At 40.8% G+C, this 11751-nt stretch overlaps 1 protein-coding gene across 1 annotated transcript; it reads right to left on the bottom strand.

Moving 5' to 3' along the window:
• Positions 1–4181: 4181 nt before the first annotated feature.
• Positions 4182–8735, bottom strand: LOC125535153 (uncharacterized). Its single transcript, XM_048698199.2, has 2 exons — positions 7602–8735; positions 4182–5552 (listed from the first exon to the last, which is right to left on the bottom strand). Exons 1-2 carry the CDS (start codon positions 8126–8128, stop codon positions 4478–4480), a joined length of 1602 nt encoding a protein of 533 aa, XP_048554156.2. The 5' UTR covers positions 8129–8735; the 3' UTR covers positions 4182–4477.
• Positions 8736–11751: the final 3016 nt, after the last annotated feature.

Here is an 11751-nt window from a genome sequence, read left to right as displayed (position 1 = left end):
TCGGTGGCAGGGGCGGAGCTACGTGCAAACAAAACTATGTCGTGGCCCGCCCATGCCCAACAGAAACAGTGAAGAGTGAAGGTGAATCTGGACTTTAAGAGCAATTTTTTTATGATTTCCTTCAGCTTGGTTCCCTTTGGCCCGCCCACTAAGGCCTCTTTTGATTCATAGGATAGGATTATCATAGAAATAGGAATCTTGTAGGAAATGAGATGACATGTATTTCAAATCCTATGAGTAGGAATAGGAAACAAGATGTCATTTGGTTGACACCAAAGGAATTTTTTCATTGAGTCTATGCTCTTTTTTATTTTCCTATGAAATATGGAGGATAGGAACCAATCCTATGTAGGAATAGGAATCCATTCCTATAAACCAAAGAGCTCTAAAGGAAAAAATCCTATAAAAATCCTATCCTCTAAAATTTCTATGAAATTCCTCTAAATCAAAGGAGGCCTAAACTTTCGGTAGCTCCACTAGTGCTCGGTGGGCCGACTAGCCACAAACGGTGCCCTACATCCTTCAGTTTATATTCTCCTACAATTCTACCAGCCAAAGCGTCTCAAAAAGGCGATTGTTTTGGATTGTTAGCCATGCTGCACGTCGACTTTTGTGCCCTGCCTCCTTCCGTTTAGTATTAGATCTTGCCTGTTGAGCTGCCCCTACTGGTATAAGCCCCTTATTCAACACCAACATGTCCGTATTTCTCTGTTTATCTTGCTTTGCTCATTTTTATAGCTGCTCTGAGAATATTTGATATGTTGGATTTTAGTTTTTTTTAATGAAATTAATCTCCAAATGCTGTAGGAAACCGTCAAATACTATTCCATTATTTCATAATTTTGATATTCCTAAAACCTATTATGACTTAGCAACTCTTCCGGAAAAAAGAATGTAGGATTTAGCAACTCTTCCGAAAATAAAACACCTATCTATGTTGATGTGTTCGCGCAAAAAAAGAGAAGAAAACGTCCTACTGGTCCACCTGCCAATACAATTTTTTGTTTCTTAGTTTTTGGATTATGAACTTCTCTAATGTCAATATAATTTAAAGAAATATGTGCACATAATTAAATATGTATTATTATTACCACCAAAATATATTTACGTTTCAAACCTTCCAAAGTGCGTACATCATATAGACATAATATGATAGAAGACTTTTTGTATTATATAAATCAATAATTGAACAGATATATGTTGATGATACAATTATTTCATAAAGGAAAACACGTGTCTTAGATAAAACGCGAATCACATATTTGAGAACGTCCCAAAATAATTTTATCATCGTTTTCGTGTTTAGATTCAAGATGATGTTGTTATTATTTTGATATTTAAGAAAATTTCTCTGAACATTGTTAATACTTTGTTATGTTGCACCTGTGTACCTTTGCATAGTTCGCTATATGGTCCTGACATAAGGATCAACTTTACATGTTGGAAATATTTTTGAAAGGGTAATCAAAATAATATAACACAAGTATAGGATAAAGAGATGAATGATTTATTTTGGGTTTTAGTGACAATGTGTGCTCCGCTAAATGGGTAGAGGGCATGTGAAAAAAATCTCTATATAAAATGACAAGCAAAAAGAAATTTAACAACTCCCTTAAATGTTGAATTAAGGGGCCACTTACATGCCACGTGCCTAAAAACAATTTATTATAGTAAGTTATGTCTGCGATCCGATTCAGGTCCAATGGCCACAATTTCATAATCCTCCTCATTTTGGTGGTGGTGTTCTTATTTCTGGAACCATCGCCCGACACCGGCCCAACAGCGCACCGCCACGCTCTCTACCCTACTCGACTCCACCTCCTTTGCCCCCTCGGCCTTCCTCTAAACCTTGCCAGATTTCATCTCCGGCGAGCTCCCTGCGCCCCCATTCCACCCAAACCAATCAACCTATTGTCTCCCCTCCACCGATAATGATGTTGTTGCGTAGTCCCGGGCTCTAGGTCACTCCTAGCTCGGAATCACCGGCACACCCGTCTCGGCATCAGACGCTAGGTGAAATCGATTGGTTTGTTTTGCAATTTCATGGAACTAATAAATACCAAAATATTTGAATTAATTATTTATCAATTTCACCTAAATAATGTAATTTGTCTATGGTATCATCACTCCTATGTTATGCTTTATTTATAACACTCATGGACCTTTTTTTTGCAATACTCATTGAAAAATGAAAATGTTGTGTGAGTAGTGCCCTGCTGAGTTATTCATTACTTTTGTGCATGATTAAGGTTTTTTTGAGGAACACACGATTAAGTACTGACGTGCAAAGCACGTGCAACTAACTAGTACCTTTAATATAAATGTTCACACATTTGAAGATAAATTGTTCAACTCATGTTTAAAAGATGCTCATGCATATAAAGTATGCACTGATTGTGTATTTAGAACATTAATTTAAATGATAAAGAAGATTTTATGTTCAAAAGGTCTTCGATACACATATTTAAAAAGATGATCATGTATGTAAAGTATGTATGTTACACTTACAATAATGTTCACGCGTTTCCCACAAAATGATTGTTATATATTTGAAAAATGTATATCCAATGTAAAGAAGGCCCGCACAGATATTTTTAAATGTTTTGTATTGTACAAAGAATGATTCAATGTAATTTTCAAAAATGTACGTTACATTTAGAAAAATGTTCACATGTTTCAAACAAAATGTTTGTGATTTAAAAAATTGTCAATCCAATGTAAAGAACTTTTTCTGAGTTTCTTTTTAAATGTTTCATATTTTACAAAAAATGCTTCAAGGTATGCTTGAAACATATTGACAAAAATTTCGAACCTGTATTTAAAAAATATTAGTAATGTATTCTAATGTTAAACGTATATAAATATTGTTTAGATGTATACAAAAAATTTATAATGTGTATAAAAATGTAGAGAATAAAAAATATATTTAGAAAATGTTTAATCATGCATTTAAAAAATGATAAATGTGTATAAAACGGGTTCCTGGTGTATACTAGAAATGTACAATGTATATAAATACAAATAAAACTAAATAAAAAGGTTGAAATCCAAATAAAGAAAGAAAGTGGAATAAAAAATAAAAACAAAAAAATCAAAGAAATCACTGAGAGAGTGCAAAACAGTGAAAAAACTGATAGAAAAACATGGCAAAAAACTCGCATGCCTCTACAGTATTAGGCCGGCCGAAAAACTCCAGCTCGTAGGCGAACAGTATTGAAATCAGTATAAGGCGAGATACAACTCCCGCGTCCCCAATAAAAATTTGACAACATTGCTTTGAAGGCTTCATATCCGATGTTTTAAGCAACGCTCTGAAGGCTTCTATATGGGTTGGCCACTACAACCCCAATAAATTTATAATATGCAATTTTTTATATTTTGAAAAATATATTATATTTAAAGTCAAAATGTTGTCAAAAGTGGTTTAAATAACAGAAAAGTAAATGTATTATATTGTGAAAAAGTTCTTATACCTTCATATAAATGTGAACATTTGGAAAAAAAATGTTCAACTCATGTTTAAAAGATGCTCATGTATATAATATATGTGCTCATGTATTTTTAGAAAATTAATAATTTCATAGAAAAGAGTTTATGTGTTTGAAAAAGTTATCCCTACCTGACTATATATGTTCATACAATTTTTAAAAATGTGTTCAAATATTCACCCAAAAATTCAAATAGAAATAAAAACTTCACCGAATTTTTTTAGGGTATCTTCATCGAATAAGTAAAATCATAAATAAAGACGGAGCAGAAAACGAAAATAAAAATCAATAGAAAACAAGAGCGAAAGAAATGGGAAATGGTCCACGAAAAAAAATAAAAGGGAGAAACCCAAACGATGGGCTGAACACATTGGGAACCTTGAGCCGATTGGCTGGCAAAACGGTGCTCACAGCGTAGAATGGATAGAGTTTGACAATATTGACCCAACACTGAGAGGAGGCACCAGGTTGTGTACGAGAGTTCTGGTGACGAGTTGCATGGACAACAAGTGACCCTGCAGCAAATGGAGGCCACTGTGGAAGGTGCGGCTCATCAGGAGATTGACTGACTGAGACTGACCCTGAAGACGCTATCATATTCATATTCATATCAGGAGGGAGTGAGAAAGGGGGTGTTTGTCAGATGTGAACTTCTCACTCATAAACTGAACACAAGCGCATTACAGCCATATATGGAAGCTGAAACAGAACTGGTGAGTTTCTGTTTACTCAATGTAGGGTACTGTTACAATTCTATATAACTGAACATACATATACATACATCAAAGAAGAATCAAGATATTATATGCACTTCGTGAACTCTTCGAACGCAATGTTGTGTACACTCAGCATTGTCTCTGTTAGAGAATAGACTTCCTGTGCCGCTATCGCCTAATGGGGCATACACACAAAAACAACAAAAACACCCATCCAAGGGTGATACACAGTATACAGGTAAAATAACTATGCATTGTAGTTTAGGTGTCTTTTCAGCTTTCAAAAAACTCACCAATCTTGTTTTCCAACTGCTCAGCAGTATACTCATTCTGACTCCTCCTTCGTGACATCAATCGCTTCAATGAAAGTCCTCTCCGATTCCCCTGCAGTGCATGCAGGAAGGCCTTGTATGGTGTAACAACTAGATTCTTTATCTCGTCTCGCAGTTCGTACTTAAGACTAGGTACAACCTTCCAGGTCATCTGGCGTTGGCAGATACTGACAAATCCTTGAGTAAATTCAGCCAAGGATGAACTGCGCGGGTTCTTCGGATAATCTTCCTTCAGTAATGACAGCACAAGTGGAACCCAACATTCCTCAAAGTAGCCCCTTCTGTATCTCTGGATCATACAAATGAGCCTGCTCACCAGTTCTACATTCCAAAAGGATGCTCCTGGATGGCGCATCATCTGCCAAACATCACACGCATTATTCAAGAGGATTATGTATTCTCGATCCTTTTCAGCTTGGCACATCTTTTTTGCATCTTCCTCCAGCTTGGATACCCAGCAATCAAACACGTGAGAGTAAGGATCAACGGTGCAATCTCCAGTAGCAAGTATTAACTGCACCATATCTGTGTTGCTGTCGAGAAACTCCAGGACTTGATTGAAAACAACAGTTGCTGGATGAATGGTAGATTCTTCACTGTTATCGATGCCACTTGCAGCCTGATCAAGTAATCCGCTTAAATTAGCCACCATCTTACACGACATAACAGCAATCTCACCAGATCTGTTCAAAGGTAAGCCCTGTAAATTGTACAGGACATCAACGAGTGCGTCAACGGTAGTCAGCACTTCCTTAACATGGCAAGCGCACCAACTTGCCTCGCTGAATGAACGTGCTACCTCAAGGAGCTTCTCAACAGATTGCCCAGCAACCAATGAAAAGCGCTCTTCTTTTACTTCTTGACATAATTGCTGACTGTGCCCATTCAATTCTCGCCATATGAAACAGACAAGTGCAGTAACAATTTTCAACTTGATAACAATCTCAGTTGATTCTGTTGCCAGCACACAAGGATCTCCCCGGAAAACTGATGGGTTTCCATCGACATCGGACAATCTGTTTCATGGAAAATATACAGAACATCATACTCTATTGCAAAGTGCGTAGAAACTGTCAGAAAGCCCTGCAGAAATTGTAAAAAAATCAAAGGCTCTCTCTCTCTCTCACTCACTCTCTCTCTCTCTCTCTCGTCCTCACCAAGAAGATAGCATCAATTGAACAACATGATATATCACGACAAACCACATAATGTAAAATCAAACATATTAGAGATTAGCAGACTTGTTCCAACAGAAGCATTCACTGTGGTAGAAACTACTGGAAAGACAACTGAAACAAAGGCAGCCCCATGATTATGGTAAGAGTAGAATTTGTTGTAGTCACTCAGTCGAAAGTCACTTGGTCAATTACTGACACAAGTCAATTAATTTAATTGTTTAAAATGTGTTCTCGCAAAAAAAAAAAAACGTTTTAACTGAGAGGAGAAAAATTCCATATTGCCAGCATGCAGTTCTTCTTCCTTGCAGATATCTGTTATTTTATATGATTGTATGAAGCAGATATGTGCACTAATTTAGGCGCCTGCAATAGTATCCCTGCAGATTATATACTGTGCAAGAAATGCCATTACTACAACATTTAGAATGTAAAAGTAGAAATGTGTAGCAATTGGCAGGAAAGCAGGGCATAATATGCTACATGGCAGGTGTATATGTTTCCCTTTTTATGGAAAAGCCAAGATTGCGAAACTTGAAAGTGGTATTAAAAATGTTCTGTAACTGGGCCTAACAGAGAAAGTGTGTGCTGAGGAGGACTGGATAGTCCAGCGTACAGATAGGGAGAGTTTGAAACATTGCACATTGCAGAAAAGTCCGGAGAAACTACCATATCAAAGCACATTGCACAGATAGTGCTCCGGTGATTCCCTTGGAGGCAAGAACTGTTACACATTAAAAAAATATACCGAGGAAAAAAACATATTCATGTAGTACATTCTAGTAAAATCTACTGGCTACACAGAAAATACCAAACTGTATTCTAGGAAAGAAAATAACAAACTGCTCCTACTAGAGCCATGCCAGGCAGTGAGAAAATGTTGCCCATTTCAGAGAAAATAGTCTTTAAAGAAAAGTATCCGATAAAAAATAGGTGCATGCGTACATCCTCTCTGGAGTTGAAAATTAAAGAGTGCTCCAGGGAGCTATGCCAACATAGAAACAGAGAGGTTTGCTGATACGAAATAAGGAGTGCCTAGATGGGGTTTCGAGTGCTTTTTTTTATCAACATTTGCTAGTACTCAGATTTACTGCAACATTGACAATTACATGGCATGATATCGACTAACAAAGCATGCAGCATGAAACCCAGATAACATTTGAATGCAACATTTTGGACTACAGACTACAACATTAGCCATTGGATCCATTCAACGGTGTAACGTTAATCAAGTAAAAAAACTCGAATCAGGCAACCCGTTTGCCATTTCATCAACGGAACAGCAGTTCACAGCCAAACATACAGTGCGTGTGTGTGTAGAAAATGAAGAGCAGAAACCCACTGGTGCAAAGGAGAAGTGCAGCTTGAGCTTTGTGTTTCAAACTTGTATGAGTATGGCTTATTGAACTTGTATATTCCAGCGGTTAACTGAACCTTGGGAACAACTTGTGGCTATAAATCTGTGCTAAACCACTGGCTGTCTGCATCTTTAGCCGGGATAAATATTACCTGTATACTACTCCCTCTGTAAACTAATATAAGAGCATTTAGAATACTAAAGTAGTGATCTAAACGCTCTTATATTAGTTTACAGAGGGAGTACTACCTTAAAATGGAAACCCACTGTTCGTTGAATCCCATTGGAAAAATTAAGATGCTGAACGTTTCAGAGAGCAGTGAATGAAGACTGCAACGCATCAGCAACATTATTGTTAGCCCTCGCAATGAAATTTTGAAGAGAATCGAAAATGTTTCCTAACAGAACCTGAACCTGACAGAGCGGACAGAGACATCATACAGAATGAAATTTCCGTGGAAAAAAAATCGTACAGACTGAAACAAGAAAGAAAGAAAGAAAGAAATGGATGAGGAATTGGTAGAGTGCAACACCTGCGGATGGGGTCGTGGTAGTGGATCGCGGCTTGCCTGAGCATGCCGACGGCGTGACGCCGCCCCCGCGTCATCTCCTCCATGAATTCGGCATAGATGAGGCGGACTTGAGGAACTGCTTCGAGGCAGTGGATTTGCGGGTACCGGAAGTATCCGTCGGCGCCGGCGTGGGGCGCCCTGCGACGGAGGAGGATCGGACGGGTGGTCTCTTCCTCTTCGAAGAAGCCGCGGGCGGTAGCGGCGGCGACAGCCACGCGGTCCGCGTCCACCACGGTGCGGGTGCGGGGCGGCTGGTCCTCCGGGAGGCGGCGGCCGTCTCTACCGCCCGCGAACCCGTCCAGAGGCAGAGGCAGACGCAGAAGCAGGAGGTTCCTCCAGAGCCACCAGACGACGGCGACGGCCACGGGCGCGGCGAGGTGGAGGGCAAGATACGCCGCCGCGGAGGCGCACAAAGGGCGCGGCGGCGGGGCCGAGGCGCAATGGAGATTCGGAATGCAAGACAGGTTGGCGTACACAAATTCAGGCATGGCCGCCGCCGGCGACGCTGCTTGGGCTCGGAGAAGTTCCGGGGAAGGGGGCGAATTGCCACTGTGAAGGAACGCGGGGACGGACGGAGAAGCCTTCGGCCGTTTTTGCAAAGGTGTTGGTTGGGCTTGCTTTTGGCTGAAATTTGAGGACGGTGGCGATGAGAGCAACAACTGATGTGAACCTACTTATCTTTCTAGCTGCTCGCCGAATTAAAATCTCCTCCGAGGTTTAAAAACGTTTTTTTGCAGGGCTAAAAAGGTTTGATTTCATCTATGTATGACTTGTATACAAATGCCTCCTTGGCAAATTCTCAATACTCCCTCCGTTCATTTTATAAAACGTTTCAGACAGCCCACATTGCACTGTTTTGGATGATGTGTGAGTTGTCTACAAGGTCTTATAAAAGTGAACAGGGAGAGTAGATTTGATTTAGTATAACTTTTCGAATAATTTAAATTGCTTACCACACGTGTCGCATGGTGATTTTGTACTGAAGTTGGACTAAAACTGTAACAAGTGATATAGATCAAAGGAAATACCTATCTTGTACTTCCTCCATCTCAAAATAAGTATATTAATTTTAGTACAACTTTATACTAGAATTAATATAAAGTTAAGACACTTATTTTGAGACGAAGAGAGTATATACTATAGATAAACTTTTTAACTGATTGCGGGATTTTTGATTGGAGTAGTAATACTAGTTTTACTGGCAGCGAGGGAGGGGGCCTACTTTTATATCAGTATATGAGCAAGCAGCATTTGATTAGATATTAAATACTACTCCCTTCGCCCGAAAATACTTATCTTCAAAATAGATAAAAGGGGATGTATCTAGATGTATTTTAGTTTTAGATACATATCTTTTTATCCATTTTGATGACAAATATTTTCAGACGAAGGAAGTAGTACAATAGATCAGAGACTAGGAGAGAGAACACGTCGATTTTCCTGTTTTTTCACTACTCGTACGACGGACAGCGATTGTTACTGGTCAGTTTTAATATGTTATTATCCACGTTATTACTGGCGGTGGTGGCTTTCTGTAGGCATATCTATCTTTTCTTTTCTTTTCTATATCTTTCCTACTAGTACATACTCCCTTTGTTTGAAATTACTTGTCTCAAATATAAATGTATGTAAAATTAAAATATGTCTAGATATATTTATTTCCGTGATAAGTAATTCCAGGGAGTACTACGCTTGAACCGATCGAAATTTCGTTGATTTCGCTGTCGTTGGAGAAGAAGCCTGCTCCTGTTCCGGTTGATGCCGAAGTCGCCGGAGTATCGTGGCCTCTCGCGCCTCAGCAAAGGACAGAATATGGCTCCATAAACTACGTGACGTGAGATTGCACGGCTCGTCGCCGTAGCCTCTGATGACATGAACCAACAGGCAAAGCTTCCGAACCCAACTCATGGAGACACAAAGATTGCGTGTCTGTTCTATGTGCCGCCGGGTGCGAGTGGGTCTGAGGGCATCTGAGTTGTCCTATTCGGAATCTTGTGAAGACTAGCAAATGCGCATGTGGGACGTTAATATTTAAGCAATATATTAATTGCATGTGGATATTAGATATGTTATTACTTGTGTGTTAAGCATGTAGTTAGTGCAATATTTGGTATTCCCTCCGTCCGGAAATACTTGTCATCAAAATGGATAAAAAGGGATGTATCTAGATGTATTTTAGTTCTAAATACACCTCCTTTTATCCATTTTGATGACAAGTATTTTTGGACGGAGAGAGTATGATATTAATTGCACGTTAAACACGTTTAACGCTCGTCATTGAAGTAGTCTAGATCGTTGGATTGACATAGTTCGATAACCGAGATTAATTGGATCTGCCCTTTGGGTTTTTTTATATTAATATAGATAAGTTTGCATTCACCCATGGATCCTTGAATAAATAGCAAGGCAAGCCGCAAGAGCGGTACACTTCGAGGGTGCGCCTGATCTTCGCAGACCAGTGGCATGCATCTTAATCTTGTCGATGAATTAGAAAAGGTAGCAGGATTTTGTATATCGAAGCGGGCCGTCGGACTACAACCTGACAATTTGCTGGAGTTTCGATCTGCTAGTTTCTTTTAACACAGTACAGACAAACACATACGCTCATACACTCACCCCTATGAAATAACAAAAGCATTCCCTATCCTATGAGCACCTCCGTGAAAATGAGCCTGCATGTCATCTTGAGATTGACGAATTTGTTGCAGACGGTCAACGAGACGTCTCCTTTCACCAGAAGGTCTAAAATAAATACAGAAAAATATGAGCACCGCCATCTCTCTCGAAACAGGCTTTCGTCTTGCTTTATATATAAAGCATCAACCACAAATACACAGCCGAACGATACATGATGGTCAGGAAGCCCTCAAACAAAGCATAACTTAAAAAAAAAACGGACAACATACATTGGTTGAGACATGACTATGCCGCCGAACAAAAGTACAGGAGAACCTAAGGACTAGACGATGACGACACGATCCCAGGGCATCCTCGGCAACGCCCTCAAGAGGGGAAACGGTGCAACGCGTCGCCATTGCCGCGTCCGACGAAATGGACCAAGGTTTTCACCCGAAACACTGACAGGGGAAGCCGACCTGCGACGGCATCCTCAAGAGGAGAGTGGCACCCATAGGCGGCGTCGAAGCGCAGAGCTTTTGCCCAGTTGCAACCAACAGTCATAGAGGAACTAAGTCGGACGCCGCCACACATCCATGAACATCCAGAATCAAAACTGGGCATTTCCTCAGCCGCGCTGGAGAAGATGCCAGAGCCTCCCAATGCCGCACTCCGCGCCGCCCACACGACCAAGACACGCGGCCACCACCGCTACCCGGTGACCTGCCAGAGAGCCAACCGAGTAGCCCGCCACCGAGCCCCGTCGCGCATCCCTCTCCGAACCATTCCCTGACGCCACAACACGCACAAGGCGCCACCAGAAGAGGAAGCAGACACCTCCCCTGCCAACCCACAAAGTCCCACTACACAGCCGGCCAGAGGGGGGCGATAGCCGGTCAGCACCGCGGCCACAGCTACCTAGCGACCAAGCCCTAGACCGTCGGAATGGAGAAAGCCCGGCCTGGGCAGGGGTGCCTCTCACCCTCACATCAGGGCCCGTGCCGCCGGCCCTCTGCCAACAGTTCGGGAGGGGGGCACCAATATCAAGTCTAGAACTTGAACTCTGGTGAGCTAGAGATACCACTATCTTTCTAACCATCCAACCATAGTTCGGTTTGCAATTTGGTAGGGTCTAGACTGATGGTATCGTGGGTAATTGTTGTCGTAGCAACAGCACGTTTGATTTGGATCCATTCAAGTTCATCTTTAATGAATTCTCGGTTGTATGGGGATGTTTTGGAATTGAGTTGTTTACATGGCCTCCTTTACGAGTATTCAAGATGAATTGCGTATCTGAAAAGAGAAAATGCCATCACCTATAGATCGGGTTTGTTTAAAATTTCTGTTGCTTTCAGCCGGACCGCTGGATTAAAATACAAATCCAACGGTGCGGCACCACGTTCTCGTTTTACCCCTCTCGCTGCCCCTCACCTCAACCAATCCAATCCTCGAGTTTTTATGAGAGAGTGAAAACAACAAGTCTAGCTGGACGAAA

Source organism: Triticum urartu, chromosome 2A (genome assembly GCF_056163025.1).
Source record: "Triticum urartu cultivar PI428250 chromosome 2A, HENAU_Tu73, whole genome shotgun sequence".
Taxonomy (NCBI): Eukaryota; Viridiplantae; Streptophyta; class Magnoliopsida; order Poales; family Poaceae; genus Triticum; species Triticum urartu.
The sequence above is the reverse complement of the archived record's forward strand: the minus strand, read 5'-3'. Positions and strand labels throughout refer to the sequence as shown.

What these genes read in the sequence shown, in the direction of transcription:
- LOC125535153 (XM_048698199.2), bottom strand. Translation starts at nt 8,128, where the DNA reads ATGCCTGAATTTGTGTACGCCAACCTGTCTTGCATTCCGAATCTCCAT. An exon ending in TACCACGACCCCATCCGCAG is followed by an intron (nt 5,553 to 7,601) that starts GTGTTGCACTCT and finishes TCCATGAAACAG; the next exon opens with ATTGTCCGATGTCGATGGAA.